Genomic DNA, 16427 nt, shown 5'->3' with positions numbered 1-16427 from the left:
TTGCTTTTATTGGGTAATATGTTTTTCTTAAATAGGTACTTGATTTGTATACGTTTTATTTTGCTTTATCTGACCCTCATATTTGGCCCTTGTTCCCTAAAGATAGAAATGAGATCATCATTGTTGATGTTATGCATTCATACAATTACCATCATACCTTTTATATCAGCGTGGGGGGCACCACTTTGAATTTGCTCACACTTTTCCTCTCCATCCACCTTCTCTTTTTTCTCTTTTCTTTCCTGATGGATTGGCAGCATAAATAAATGACTCACATAACGGGTAACAAAAAGAGAGAGGGCTGAATCATAATGAATAAAAACAAGACTATGGAAAGTCTTGTGTGTGTTTTCCTCCACGAATAAATCTCCGGCCAACAATCAAACAGACTTTGAACTCCGAGAAGGGGATCCGGAGCCACAGCTGTAACCTCTTGTTTTACGTTGAATCTTTGTTCGCTGGGCTGAATTGCAAATCAGCTGGCACTAGCTGGAAACATCCGGATGGGAAATGCAGCTGTGGAAAATGTGAGCCTGTTCAGACATTACGGCAGTGGTCTAATTGAAAAAATTAATAACTTAGATGATGCAATGACAAACAAGCACATTTTGCTTGATTTCATCTCAAGCTATGATTCGACTTCACTTCTCTGCAGCACTTGACTCATCAGTAGACTCAAGCCGTTTATGTGCCAGAAATTCCTTCACACCATTGACAACCCAATATAACAACTATCATAATTATCAGAGGAGGGATAGTGAGTATTATTGGTAGACGGATGCCGGAATTGGAGCTGCCAGGCAGGAGGTCTCGAGGAAGACCAAATAGAAGATTTGTGGACGTAGTGAGAGAAGACATGAAGTTAGTTGGTGTGAGAGAGGAGGATACAGAGAATAGGGTTCGATTGAGAAAGTTGATTCTTTGTGGCGACCCCTGAAGGGAAAAGCCAAAAGGACAAGAAGAAGATCATTATCATCTTAATATGCATTATGTTTGGTATCTAGAATGAACTGTAGATCTCTCTGACTATCTACTTTCTCAAAAGTACATTTTGAGACACTCTGAATGAACATTTGAATGCTGAACATGTGTAGTGATATGGGCTTTAAGACTTTCTTTTTTGATGGACTTCAGGTCTTCTCTCACATGAGACTTTCACATTATTTACAATGGTATTTTACGTTTTCCATCCTTCTATACTTGACTTAAAACAAACCAGTCAGAGTTTAATCACAAAGCGTCCCTTTGGTATTAGTACATTTATCCAGCAGAGGGCAGCAAAATACAAGCTACAACCAACAACAATGGCACTGCCATACACCTGCCGCTAGGGGGCAGTAGAGTTCACAATTCGTTTGGGTTTCTTCCACCGAAGAAGAAGCATCTACTACTTTGAAATGTCAAATGTGACGCTCAAAAAGTGATATGATTCTCTCTGACGCCTAATGAACGTATTTAACCCTTTAATTCACGATAGACGGGCTTAGCCGAGAACGTTAAAAGCTGGAAGTACCAGTTTATTACCGCTGTTTGTGAACAGATGTAGCCTCTGGCTAGCTACCGGGAGGCTAGCCAAAACAGCGATGTCCTCGCCGTGGACGGAGCGCCAGGGACAGGTGGGGGATTTGAGGGACCAGAGCAAAGATCAGCTCCAAGAGCTGCTGAATCGGCAGGAGAAGATACTCTCAAACAAGTAAGACCACACCTGGAGACAAAGGATGTGTTTTACTCACTAACAATCCATAGATAAGCCAGGTAATAATTCAGTGCAAGTACAGTAAAACTTAACGTAAGCGGCCCATCAGTTGATAGTGAGGTACAAAATGCCGTAGAATCTTTCTAATCAATTCTTGTCCTTGGATACAAATGTAAGATTGTTTCTGTTTATTGGGAACTTTCTTAACTCGTTTGCTCCTGGAATAACTGGTTGATTTCGTTTTTAATTCATCTTATTATTATTATTTCCTCTGTAAACGTCGTCTTAAACACTGTCAATACACTAAGAGACCTTCTACTTTCAGCAATGCGGTTCCGCCTAGGCTAAAAAAGAACACGATAGATTACAGAATACGGAACACATATTCATTTTAATTAAGGTGAATATGTGTGGAAAAAAAATATGAGTATGCTAAAATGAAAGAGAACTCAAAATTAAGCTACCCAAACGGCTGAAGGTACACCGTGGTGGTATGGATCACTTGGATGGACTTCAATGGAATTTCATTGTTCAAGTGATCCACTGCATTTTGTGTGGTTTATTTGTGCAAACAAACCCTTGCAGTGCCGCCCAGGTGCATGTTGCTCCTGTATCTCAGTTTCAGGCATCTACAAGAACTCAGTCTGATGGGAATAAAGCAAACATGACAATACTTATCATTTCTCATCAGCAAGACGTCGTAATATTGACACTCAACAGATTACCTGTTGCCTGTCAGGTTCTAATTCTGTAGATTCCACGTCTATTCTTTATGTCATGCGAATTAACCTTGTTCTTTCCTTATGAACTTGTGAGAGCATCAGTCCATGTTGTCAGACGGTTGCTTCCATTTTCAGACAGTCCTCCACAATAAAAAAAATTCATTTGTTTTTCTAGGGAGCACTGAGAACTACTGATCCAGTGCAATAAGCCGGATGCCATATCTTTGTGTCTCAGAGGATTAAGACTGTGTGTTAGGATTGACTTGAATCCATGTTGGTCTATGGACAAAATCACTGGATTTTTTGATTTTGCTGCTTGCAGAGGACTTTGTAACTCACTGCTGAGTCCAGCTGAGCAGAAAACTGTATTTTGAAATATTTCAAATGCCACATTTCACAGGAACATTTTTAGACTGGACCTTTTGTCTAGGAAGAGTTTCGAGACGCAGACTTCATCCTTTCTGTTTGTTTAAAAGACTGGAATTTGGTTTCTTCCACTTAGCGTCCTCAGTTGTCCAATTCATCTTTTCAGAGGCTTACAGAAGCACGAAACTCCTTCCTTTTCTATCCCGCTAACATGAGTTTCCTTGACCCTCAGAAACCAAGTCACAGATGTTTTGCGTCTGATTCAAGTCTTAAATTATTAATGTGGCAGATGGATGTCAAGTTTAGGACATTCCTTCCTAAATTCACAGAGAAACTCCATCCATTTATCCACTTCCTGCCTTTCAGATGAATCTTAAGCTGTCGTTCTTCTTGATGTCTCACCCACTTGATTCTCTTTGGAGCCCGTAAATCTCTGCTGATCAGCTTTTAATGACAGTTTTGCTGTTGGTCTGGAAAACAGACTTCTCCTGCTTGAGCTGTAACTCCTTCAGAAGCATTTTATCGACCTGAGCTGCGAGTTTCACTTCATAAAATATAGTTTGCTTATACAGTGGTGGAGCACCTCTGGATTTCCTCAGCGGAAATGCAGCATGTAACTGATGATATTTCTCCAGCCTTGAGTTAAAAAAACAAAACAAACAAAAAATGGTTTCATTTTTATTCTTGACTAGAATCATGAGAAAATTGGTAAAACTTGTGTAACATAAGCTCTGGGCTCAAAGCAGCAATCCTCTTCAAGCTCAGCTGATTGTTGGACGTCCTCCAGCCAGGCAGGCCAGTGTTTTTTAAAACTTATCAGGAATAGATTGGTCCCAGCCCAGTATTCTACTGCAAAGCTCCTGCAGCAGCGCTCTGGCTGCCATGCTGCCGTAGCTCCCAGCTGCCATACTGGGCGAGTAGTTTTGTCTCTAGTTCCTCAGTTTCTGTTGCTCCTCTATCTAAGACTGCTAGTCCCGCTGTTTGCCTGTTGCCGGTCCCCTTTGAAAGACAGAATCCATCTTCCTGGCGGCTAGCCGTCCATCTCCATCGAAGCCAGAAGTTTAAGCCACACATGCTCTATATGTCAAAAAGCCATATGTCTGCACAGGTGTGTTCCTCCACTTGCTCTTAGCGTTGACATCGACCAGAGAAAAATTGTACTTGTCTTCACATCCGGCTCCAATATGGTCACCGGACTGAGATATTGCCGTGGAAACATTCAGAGGGCTCACACTCAGATGTGATACCCATTGCAATCCAAATTACTCGTGCAGCCTTTGTGGGGGTTGCTTAATTTGAAACGATCAAGCAATTTTCTTCTATAAACAAGTGTGGTTATCTTGCTGTGAATTGTGAGTATCTTTCCGATGCATGTCAGCTTTCTGAAATACACACAGTTATAGGAGGATTTGACGGACCTTCCTGCTTTGTTTTGAGGATAACTTTTCCTCCTTTCTTAAGTAAACAGAGCTGGTGTCTTCATTCTTCATAGATCACGAGTCCTGTATGCCAAACAGGATCTAAGACGGGAGTGGAGTTTCCTTCAAAGATGGTTTTTCAGGCATTTTTTTCTACATATTGGATGATGATGAAGAAAACCATATGCGCCAAAACGGAGTTACCTTGTAATTCATCAAGTGAAAGTGGGACACTCGAGTACTCTGAACAAATGAGTATTCTCTCCTAAGAACCCAAGTGACTATGTGTCAGATATGTTACATCATTCTTTATGTAAAAAGTAAAGCAGAGAGATCATTGTTGGATGTCATAAATTTCCATGATGACATTGTTTGTGAATCACCCAAGGCAGCATTTTCAGCTTCAAATGAACGGTTAGGAAAAAAAAAAAAAAAAAAAAAAAAAAAAAAAGCATATGCACATAATCAGCGACAATCCCATTCCAGGCCAGTGTCAGCAAACTCATATATTAGACTGACTCGGTGCGTGTGTGTTTGTGTGCGCGCCCGCGTGTATTAGTGCATGTTCTTATAAAGTCCCTACTTGGCAAGAGGCATTAAATGCAGCATGAAATAAGAATTAGAATGCGCTCCATCACTCCTACCTTCTCTCTTCCATGGACACTTAGATTCATTCAACCACACAGACTCACTGTGATATATACATACTCGGTGCTTGTTTAAAGCTAACTTGAATTTTACCTTGAAGGATTGATTAAATAAAAAAAAAAAATTATATACACCATTTAGTGACAGGGAATGATTATCACTGCCCCAAAAATAATACTACATCAACAAGTAATCATTTACATATTCCAAGCTGTGATGACAAATACCAACAATATATCCTACCAACTTTAACTATTTGGAAAATTGTTTTCCAAATTGTCAGATTGATAGCTGAGGAAATCTTCTTCCTTTGTAAAAGAAGTCATTACAGCCTAATATGATTTATCAAACATAACCCTATATTGACTGTGTTGAACTCACATTTTTCACACATTTGCATCTTGACCAATTCTTGGTAAGCATTGTGAGATGACTGGTGTGTGTGTGTGTGTGTGTGTTTGGTGTTTGCAGAAGATTATTACGCACTCTGCCCGACAAGGGGAAAAAGATAAGAGAATTTGCCGAGAGGGTGCAGCGCGCCATCGAGCTCCACGATGAAGAGGAGAGGAAGCTGAGCACAGCGTCTGCCGCCAGGGCAAAGTTACAGTCCCAGTACCGGCAAGCCACAAAACTACGTGCTCTCGCCGCCATGCAAAGCGAAGGAGCGGCTGGTGATGCAGTGCAGGAGGAGGAGGAGATGCCGCCAGTCTCAGTTCACATGCTGGACAAGAACAGTCTGGATGAGCAACAAGGCCAGTCTGTCCACAGAGCGGCCGCCGCTGAAACCATGGATACGGCTGCTGCCGGGGCCTCTTTAGACTCGGTCGGGACAAAAGAGGATGACCTTGCAGTAGCCTTGGATCGGGTCACACTCGCTGAAACTCCTAGCGCTGGCTTCATTAGAGAGACCAAAGATCCACTTAAGAGCACGGCAAGAGATAATTACTTTCTCAGAGTGCAGGTACCGAATAAGCCTCACTACGAAACTGTCTTGGAGAGAACGCAGCAGACATCGGCCTCCAGAAAGGAAAAATTCAAGCCAAACCAGTGAGTAGAATGTGTTTAACAGTCCATATAAACAGTTTAGACTATTAACAACAACACATCATGTAACTGATACTCAGATACGTGCGGCTTTGCCTTTCTATACTCCGCCATGAATTATGGGACCGGGAGTAAATGCTTATCCCCCTCCGACTCCAGGCTGCCACACAGGATTGACAGCCCTGCGTCCGGGTTGTCATCACCCAGCCAGTCCTCCCAGTACTCCTCGCCGCTCCCTGCACAGGTCAGGAGGGAGCGGGACAAAAAACACTTGGATGACATTACTGCAGCAAAGCTCCCGCCTCTCCACCATCATCCCACCCAGCTTCTGTCCCTGCAGGAGTCCGCCGCCCTCCTGAAGCAGCAAACCAAGAAACAGCAGGTGAGTTTGTCCGCGGAGAAAGCCGCTTAAGGTGATGGCCGAGGCTGTCGGTGTGTGTTTAATCTCACCAAGCATAATGCGATGTGTCTTCATCATTTTATTTTTCTGACAGAAAAGAACTGGCAGGGTGTTGAGGAGTGAGGGGATAAAGCTCTCTCAGCCCCAGAAAGCATGCTGGGCGTGGGTTTTTCTCTGTCAGCAACATCTGAACAACTGCTATGATGGACTACAATCACCCATTTGCTTTTTATTACCTATTTTTTTTATTCATACCATTTGTTTGGCTGTGTTTCTTCCACATGTGCATCAACTGGAGGAAGGTTGACCTCAAGGTTTCAATGAACGAGTTTATTGAGAGTAATGTCCTGCGCTGATTAACGATAGTGGAACTAGGAGACGGTTGTGTGTGTGTGCCTTCTTTACACTCGATGATGTTTATATGAGAGTAACGCAAAATAAGACAATATCACCGGCTGTTGTGGCTTGTGGTTGTTTGTGAGGAAAATCAAGATCAGATAAAAGGACAGAAAGCTGTAAAATGACCGTAGTCGTAGTTGTACTTCATGTTCCTTTGCTAAGCATTCGGAATAATCGATTTAAAGACGGTAGCACACAAGAGTCTGTGGTCCGTACAGGAGAATGGCCTAAAGGACAAAACACAGCTTGTAAGCGTTAAAATAGAACTCAGAGTTTTCAGAAGTACCTTTTTTTCCCCACAATAAACACACCTTCTTGAAATGAATAGATATTGGCAGTGCAGTGCTGTCAACACACTAGTAGTGGACATTAACTGCAAATCTTTTTTTTTTTTTTTTTCCATCCTAAAAGCCGCTTAAAAGATTATTTTACCAGCCGTGTAATTGGAAGTTTAATTTGAACACAAATGTCCAGCATTCACTTGTCTTTACTAATAAAGTGATGAGGGATTTAATTAGTCTCCGGCAAGTCTTTTAAGTCGCCGTCAGTTCCCCCCCGCCAGCTGTAGAGGGCAGTATCCGACCTGTTTTCGTGCTGGGTCCCATCCAGAGCAATGGCTCGAGAGCCGGCTGTCACACAGTTCACTGTCATGTGAAGTTTGTTCCCCGCTCCATTCCTGCTGATGATTTAATGGTTATGGCTGCACTTCATTATAATAGAGCTCTGCTTTTCCCTTTGCGCGTCTGTTAATTTCAGATTTTCTCTGCTTTGTGTTTAACGTCAGGAGTTGCAGGCCAAGCTGGCAGCCCAAAAACTGTCTGAGGGACTGAGCGTGTCTATAGGGAGCTACAATCCCGAAGGTGGCCCCATGGCGGCCTACAGAGAGGTTCGCGATGAAGGAGACCAGCTCTCCGAGGAGGAGGACTGACCCTGGAAGCCGGAGCCAGGGGGAGCCGGGGGGAGCCGGTGCGACCTTGGCCCCGAGGCAGACTCGCAATCAGGGCCTATCAACCAGGACTTTCGCTCCAAGGGCAAGAATTCTTGAGAGAGCTAAAGCAGCCTGGCCTGGTGTGAAGGGATTGTTATTATCTCAGGGCCTTCGCTGGCAGGTTGAAAAAGTATTTCGCACGACTGTCATTGATCAGGCGGGTCCTGGCCGGACGTCCCCTGCTGCCTTAAGGCCTGCTGAAGATCTTTCATTTGAAATGCTCAGCGTGTGTTTTGCGATCGGCTGGGTCCAACGGCAAGTGGTTAAAGGAGATTTTTAAAAGAGTTTTTAAAAATCCTTGTGAATGGAATTCAGCTGGTCCATTCAGAAAAAAAAAAACGCATTTTGAAATTGATTTGCTTTTCATTTCGTTTTTGACTCTAACGAAGCAGAGGCTGATGGTTTGTGAGAATCGGTATCCTGAAGTGGTAATCGGCGCAGTGTTAATCCGTTTAAATACGGTGGAGAGATGATGAATTTCACAGATGATTCTGTGGATGCACTTAAGTATTGGCCTATAAAATGTCATTGTTTCACATTATTACCCCAGAAGTTCTCAATATTCATTAAAGAGCCTTTTGCAATGTCGCAGTTTATATTTTAGCACTCTGTGAAAACAGCTAGCTGTACTACAGGCTACCTACCATTCCTTATGCTAAGCTATCGAAGCTTAAGGAAGAGAATTTTTTTCCTCAGGTATTCCTTAGGGATTCCGGAAACAGGTAGACTTCCCAAATCTATGGTGTCCTTTTTAAATTCAGATTTTTAAGATTGCTTGCGATGTGCTCAGAAAGCGTACCAGCCCAGTCAAACAGCAAAACAACTTGTTTTACAGCAATAATGCAGTTGTGTTGAGAGTGCGGCCTTTTTTTTATTTTGCGTATTAAAAAAAAAAAAGGAAATCTGATTCCCTAAATGACTGATGGATTGATTGTTGACATTCGTAGGTTAATCAAGGAGTTGAACGATAAACAATGAAATACACCTTGGCTCTCTAAACCTGGATGAACAGAACCTAAATGCTCAGAACAACACAAGCGAGGTTTGATTTTGGCAATTTGACTTGGCTATTTGAAACTGTAAAATAAGGAAAGCACTACTCCTCGACCAGGTCAATGTGTCAGCCCTGACACATCTGTACACTGTATTAATCACATCATCCATGGCATGGGTCAAAAATACTCATACACAGTAGAGCTGAGCAATATTTTGTAATTCACGATATCCTATTGATATTGAGAAGAGTGAAATCCATTATATTTCCGTCTTGGAGGAGCCGGTGCATGAATTTGTGCCTGTTTCAGATCTTTCATTGTGATTTAGCTCGCTCCGGAGACCTCAGCTGTCTCCTAAATGCGATCGATATGGGATTGAGCTGTCATCAGAATTATGAAGACCTGTTTTCTCTCGACTCCGTTTTCTACAGAAACCCACCGAAATCAAAGCCCGGAGAGTCATAAATGGTCCAGTAATGATTTCTGACCTGTGCGCTTTTGGCTCCAGAAGAGAACCGCCATTCAGTCTTACTGAATTTAAGAGAAAGCAGACTCCTGTCATGCCAAAACTGAATGGATAACTTGATTTTAAGTTACCGGCATGTGCTTCAATTAATATTCACTAAATTCCGAAAACCAAAGAAGCCAAATGTTTTTTCGGCTATGAGAATCGCAGCTGGTGAAGTTAACTCAAGTGTAAAACAAACCTGCGAGGTGATTGAAACTCTCCGGTCAGCCGAAGGCCCCGGTCTTCCAAAAAAAATCCAGCGAGATGTTATCTGGACTTTGTGACACACGTGATAACATTAATCCAGGGGGGTCATGAAATATTGAGGCCTGAAGGTCTGAGACATCTGGAGCGAATTTGGTTCATGTTGTTGCTGGCGATGGCAGCCAATGATGGGACGGCAGCAGGCTAAAGGCAACATGGCATATACCATTTCTCACCCACGCTAATAAGCGGATGATAAGACTTGCCAAGACGTGCCGAGCCTCTCGCTGCTACGCCTCCCGTCGGCCCTCTTAATTCGAACGGCTCGATTCGCGAGGCGGCGAGGTGACCGATGCTCCTCGATAACCTTCGCCGATTGTTACCGAGACGTCGGCGGAGGATGTTTTAAGAAAGATACGGGGTTCGCTGTCGGGCGGGGGGAAGTTTAGTAGCCGTATCTGATGGGCTCCGGAGTGGCCCCCGCGGTGACATCCAATAAGAAATGCACGTTCACGTCCCGCTGAGGATCCTCATCGTGCTGGGATTAATTACGGCCTACCTTGCTTACATACACCCACAGACTGTTCCCAATTACGAGGCACATTTTTCGACGTAGCTTTTTCTCCGTGGCGTCAAACCTGACTCCGAAGTATGTCGAGGTGGAACCGCTCGCTGCAGTCAAAGCTTTCACATTGTCCGCTGATGAGGTTGTTTATACATCCACTTGAATCCCAGACCCCTTGTCTCAGATTAATAAACTCCCCATAAAGTAGTCTGCAAGTGATTTGCTCCAACTCTCGAGTCTGAAAATTACACGTCTCACGGGAATAGAAATAATTTGCTGTTAAGGAGGGGAACTGGAATGTGATTTCAAAACTGCCTCTTCAAAGAGCAGCCAGCTCCATCTTAAATTAGATATACAGTATGATGTATCGACTGGCGTTAAGCACAAACTCAGCCCTCAGCAGAATGATTGGATTATATCTGCCAGGTTACAAAGTCTGAGGTCATACTTTTCCACTCTGAAGTTTTTGTCATATTTTTTCAGGGCACACGAGGAGATTAAATAATGCAGCGCACGGCAGCTTTGTGCAGATAAGGTTTCAGCCTATCTCCTCCTCACAATTAGAACCAGCTCTCCCTCCTCTTATTGAACCGGCCGACACTTTCCGATGGCTCTCGCCGACGACTTTCCCGAAGATGGCGTCGAGCCTCCCCTTCGCTCGTGCGTACGGTAAATCTCGAGCGTGCGACAGCCCGAAGTTGTCCGACTGTGAAATGTGTGCGAGAGGAAGCGAGTACATAGTTTGTGTCCGGGCTGCAGACGGCCAGAGGAATCCTGAGCCGTGCAGCTGTCCCGCCGTTCCTGTAGTTGGGAACATATTCCCCCGACTGCTGGTTGAATCTATTGGAAAAAATTAGGCCGAGGTGTCTGGAACCGAGTGCCGGTGGTAAAACGGTGTCGTCCGAATGATTTATTACATTTTTACATTCTTGAGATTGCTTTCTCTTTGACGTGCCTCTGATACGGTGGCCGGACGGCGCGGTTCGAAGCACACGCTCGGTTGTCACGCAGCGGAATCAACTTTATTATGATAAAACCCCGATCGCGCTCTTTTTAAGCGGTTTGGCGCTCCGCTCAAATCAAATCTGTCAGATCTTTGCTGATACACTCCCGGGTGTTACAAACTCACACCGGCTTTTCACTCAACAAACCTAATGGTTTTCAGCCACTTACCATCTTAATTGTTTCACTTCCAGCTGTTTCAGCGTGGCCTCCGGCAGATGAATCCGATGTGTGTTTTTGTCTTTACACATGGTAAAACTCTCGAGTGTGAAACTCTCGGCGGCCCTGGCTTTTTTCACACTTTCAAATGTTGTTTAAAAGCCCAGAATCCCTTGTCTAAATAACAACAACCCGGGTCTTTCATCCTCCCCTCAAAGGCTCGGCTTATCTCCACCTATTCCTACTCGAACCGACGTGATCGATAATCAGCGCTTTAGCTCGTGGGTTCTCATAGAGAAAACATGTGCTTCTAATAATTTGCAATGAACATGCGCTGTTATTTTATGGCTGCGTTTCTTCACCAGAAAAAAGATTGTTCCAATAGTAAAGTCTCTAGTCTTAATCTAAGTCTAGTAAATCAGCCCGTGGACATAAGAATGCCAAAGCACAAGGTGTTTCCTTTTCCTTGGACCAATGTTTACAGTTCAAAAGCCATAAAATGGACCACAAATGGAAAAGGCATGGTATAGCTGTGATGAGTTATCCTTGTGTAGTCGCTCCACTCGCAGCAGATGGGCTTGATGTTTATTTTAAACTTTGCCTGCAGTGGCTAATGCTCAGCACTGGGTGGCAGTAGCACATCTTCTCTGCCCAATGTGGCCTGTGCGCCGTCCCAGACCCTTCCTCATGCGAACACTCGCATTCCTTACATGCGATTGAAGTTAAAAATGTCATTTAGGCTCTTGCGTCGCTGTTTCTGGGGTGTCGTTCTTCATCTTATCGGCACGCACTGACAGCATGGGGAGCTTACAGGAAGAGATGGTCGCGGATTGTCGTAACCGGAGTCTCGGCGTCCGAGGGAATCTCTGGGATCAACAGCTGTCCGCAGTTATTAGCGACGCCGAGTTAAAATTACAGTTTGATTCCAGATAGTAAATCTCTGCGACGGGAAGGCGCGGCACGTCTCCGAGGCCGCGGACCGGCACCTGCCCGCCGAGGCCGGATAACGGCACGTCTCAGACGGGACCCGCGTCTCTCGCGCCGATGAGAGATTGTACAAATATGATCTGGATACATCTGCGCTTGAAATAACTTCCACAATCTCTGCTTGGAAAGCTTTTGCATAACAATCCCGAGGCACTAGAAAGAAGAAAAAAAAAAAGGCGGGGAGAACGCGGAGGAAAAGGAGGGGTGAAATAGGTTGGGGCCCGTGATGCATTTCGCGGGCCAAGAAGCTGCCAGCGTCCCAGCCGCTCCATGTCTGGCCTGGCACAGCATTAAGCGGCCTGTTTTGGGGCCTGTCAAAAGCTCATCACGGCAAGGAAGCCATCTCTGTGGGGATGCTGCAGGGTTGCCAGGGCACGGTGGGGGGGAGAAACCAGAGACCCTGCCCAGCAGCTTGGTCATAATGAGGAGGAAAATTCTTATTATTGTATCCCCATTAAGGTTACAACAACAATGCACGTTTGTCCATGTTTTATTTGTCCCTTCGAGCATGTGTGCGCTTCACATGTTCTTTGTTTACCCCTCTCCTATTTGTTGTCATTTGAGCCCTCGGTTATTTTTACAGCAGCATTTTGTTGATTACGGAGGGTCCCGTCGAAGTGCACGAGATACAGAGTCCCCGAAGTAAAGGAGAGTGATATTTTTCCGATCGGCGGCACACGGAACCCGGGTACCGTCACAACAACCTCTTGCACGCCCTTTGTGTTAAAGTGTAGTTTTTGCGGTCGTTCGGGACATCGGTCCAGAAACCAGCGCCGATCAAAACCGCCCGATACCTCTACCATTTCTGCGCGAGAACCCCCGACCGCGCTGGCGGCGAACATTCGAGCGCTCGGTCACGGCGAAGTTTACAAGTTTCTGCCTGCGCGACGTAAAATAAAAACTCCTAATACCAAATATTTTATTACGCCGCAGGTGTGAAATGAATAAAGTTGGACGGACAATGCATTTCATATTCCGAGGCCAGGCGAAGTCTGCGGTGAGTCAGCTCCTATTTGTTTGCAATATGTTCATGAAATGTTCTGGACGTTTAGGTGGGCCCCGGGTTCTTGTGTTTTAACAATAGTAAAATGGCGCAGTAAAATAAAGCAGAAATCCTCTTCAGTCCAACAATTATGGGGCCTCAATATGGAGCAGTTGGCTGGTTTATATGCTGTAATGTTGTGACCATTCCAAGCCCCGAGGCCAGGTGTTTTTGATTGCGGTATAGCACATTGGAGTCCAGACCGCGCCGCGCGGCTCCGACCCCACAGGATGGCTGGATAAGAGCATGATAAACCGGAGGCCCGGGATATTTCCCTTATTTATTTGTTTATTTGTCAATGGTTTGTTTGCTTTGACGGACGGACGGCTACACCCACTTGTTAAAGGAATTCACGCGCCGCGTAAATATCTTCCATCTGAGATGTAACATTTCGGAGTGTGAGTGGATAAACAGCGTGACGCTGACAACTTTTGGATTTCATCCCTCGAGGGGGAGGAAGAGAAGGCGGAGGAGAAGCTGCAGCGAGCTTCCGTGATGGTCGTATCAGACATAACAATAACTTAATCTGCATTCCATTAAAAAACAATCTGCAAATTCTCCCCTTCTTGTGTTTTTCTGGGTGCAGTTTGGAATTTCCCTCCTCTGCGCTCAGCCCGGCTCGCTCTGCATCAGCTGCAATTAATAATGTGGTTTGCAGCCTCCTCTAATTATCGAGGAAGATCGAAAATACAATGGTAGTTTGGAGTTTTTTGGGCTGCGGGGCGAGAATGTGACACTGTCGCCCCCTACCGGCGGAGCGCCGACCACCACGGTTTGATTTTTTTTTTTTTTTTTCTCATTATTATCAGGTCGGGTGAAGTCATTGTTTTGCAAGTCTCGGCGAAGTCGCGCATTTGTGCACCGCAGTCCGAATTCACGAGCTGAAACTGATTGTAACTGACACTTGGACTGCCATGGCAACGGCTTAACCAACAGAGAAATGAATAAAACCAAAAAAAAAAAAAAAAAAAGAAGCGGCTCGTATTTATCCATTTAGCATCACTTGGGTAGATCAGCTGTCAGAATTTGTAGGATATTCATCGGTCTCACCCCCTCTGGCGCGGGGACGCTGTCCAGTCTTTTGTTAAGCTCAGGTCAAAGTGAATTTGACTAGTGACTGGTGTTAAAGTCAAGTCTTTTGTGATTTTGTCAACTTTGTGACTCAAGTCCAAGTCACGTGATTCCTCCCCCACTCCCGCGTTCGAAAAAAAAAAAAAAAGTCCGGAGTCTTGACTGTTTCACCAGAAGCGCTCGTAACGCACGTGGTGAGACAGTCGCACAAGCTCCGGAGAAAACTCCCTTTTCAAGATAAAAATGGAAAACGAGGCCCGCTGACACGCGCGAGATGTTCAGCCAAATGGTCTGCACATCTTTCTTCGAAATCATCATTTGACAGACACGAACACACTGTCAAACACAATCACGCTCAAAAAGGAAACTGTTGAAACGCACAAAGAGCGGGAATAAAAAAAGGATCCATAAGCACAACTGTCGAAAGATGAATCGGGCCAAATAATTTTGTATTAAATTTTGAATGAAACGCTTGTAGTTTGATCAAGTTAGCACTTATTGGTTATGGAGCAGCACATTGGTCTATTCGATTAAAGATGCTGGATGAATAAAAGAGGGTTTGGGATTTGAGGACGTATTAATTTTCTCCAAACTTTACGTCTCAGTTACTAGTGACATACAAATTATGACGGCGTCACTTTGAATCAACCGTAATGACAGTTTATGGGAGGCGGGATGGATGGATCCGAGCTGGAATGTCACATCGGAAAATGAAAAGTGAAATCATCGCAAACATAAAGCGCCAACTGGAAGGGGAGAATCCCAACCGCCGCACGTGACGACTTCAAAAACAACGTAGCATAGCGCATACAGGATAGTTTGTTTCTCGTGATGAGAGAGCTTTACGCAATGGTCGGACTAAATTCATAAAGGACGTTTTTCTTCCTGTTGGTCTTTCTAGCTTCCCAGCATAAAACATAACAATGTTTGAGAGAAGGCCATGACCAATGAAGAATGTATCGCACTCAGGCAACCATTTACAGGCTGCAGATGGTCCTGATTGACTTTTGTATACACTGTTTTCTTAGCCCCTACAGGTGCCACGGCATCGGCTAATAAAAAGCAGAGAGCGGAGGAGCTGTGGATGCAGGAGGAGGCGGAGGAGTGAACAAGGCCGTGCTCCCCTGTGACATGTTTTACAAGCTGCATCGCAGGCTTCTTTAGGCAGGTGCTGCAACTCACACTCGGACCGAAACTTCCGTGCAAAATTCGCCTGTGCTTCGAAAACCCCGATTTGTTAAAAAAAAAAAAAAAAATTAATTCAAGGTGCGCCGCCACGCAGCCTGGTGTGATAATCTCGACCCCCTGCGACAGATGCGCAGACGTCCACGCCCGACGCCAAAAGGCCGATTTCGAACCTTTATCTTCCCTTATTTCTCCTGCCCGAGCTTCTGAGTTTCACGGCTCCCTCCGGAATCATCCCGGTCGAACGGTGAAACCGGAGAACTGATCCGAACGCCCCGTAAACGGCTTTCGAATTTTGTCCGGTGCTTTCTTCAGATATCCTTGAGTCGTACGCGGGTTATCGTTTTCGCCCATGTTTCTAGATTTTGTTTCGTTTCCGGCATTGATCCAGTGAAAAAGACATTTAAGCATCCCATCAAATGTTACTAGTACATTATGGAGTCATAATACACTCAAATATATACTTTGTACTCCAGTGAGTAATTTATAGTATGTGTTCTCTGTACCGTAGGAACCGAGTCTGCGTTCCTGTACTGCAGGTGCTCCGCTCCGCTGTTTACATGTAAACCTGCTGCTCTGGATGTGATGACTTATGACTCAGGGCTTTTTCATTGCTTGGCCGGGCAGTAAATGCAGCGTGATTCATTTATCTTTGGTAACTTGAAAGCTAAAGTCTGTTTCATGTGGTCTTTGCTTTGCCTTTGTTCACGTCTTTTACACACACTGTCGTACGTGAACATAAAACACGTACCATTTCGATGTTTCATTGCAGGGGAATTAAAGTCCCCAAACAAAGTGTGTGATTTAAAACAACATGTGCCTTTGAGCGAGCCATGATTTGCATTAGTCGTTTGTCAGTATCTTTTTTTTGTTTTTTTTTGTCATTTCCATGTGCCTCCTCTGGCTGTGGCTCAGAATGGATGGAAATTCGATGTAGAACCGTGAGAATAGGCCACATAATCTTTTATGGGATCGGAAACCAAAACAACGAGCTATATAGGCTTTCATCTCACTCCGGTGGATTCGGA

At 44.6% G+C, this 16427-nt stretch overlaps 1 protein-coding gene across 1 annotated transcript; it reads left to right on the top strand.

Moving 5' to 3' along the window:
• The first annotated feature begins 1375 nt into the window (after positions 1-1375).
• polr2m (RNA polymerase II subunit M) lies at positions 1376-8569 on the top strand. The gene is made up of 4 exons (XM_086175023.1): positions 1376-1693; positions 5322-5897; positions 6054-6276; positions 7478-8569. Exons 1-4 carry the CDS (start codon positions 1584-1586, stop codon positions 7619-7621), a joined length of 1053 nt encoding a protein of 350 aa, XP_086031149.1. The 5' UTR covers positions 1376-1583; the 3' UTR covers positions 7622-8569.
• The last annotated feature ends 7858 nt before the right edge of the window (positions 8570-16427 follow it).

The sequence above is a fragment of the Fistularia commersonii genome, chromosome 27 (genome assembly GCF_037954325.1).
Source record: "Fistularia commersonii isolate RoL2024-O1a breed Wild chromosome 27, RoL_Fcom_v1.0, whole genome shotgun sequence".
NCBI classification, from domain to species: Eukaryota; Metazoa; Chordata; class Actinopteri; order Syngnathiformes; family Fistulariidae; genus Fistularia; species Fistularia commersonii.
This window is presented reverse-complemented; position numbering and strand designations above follow the sequence as displayed.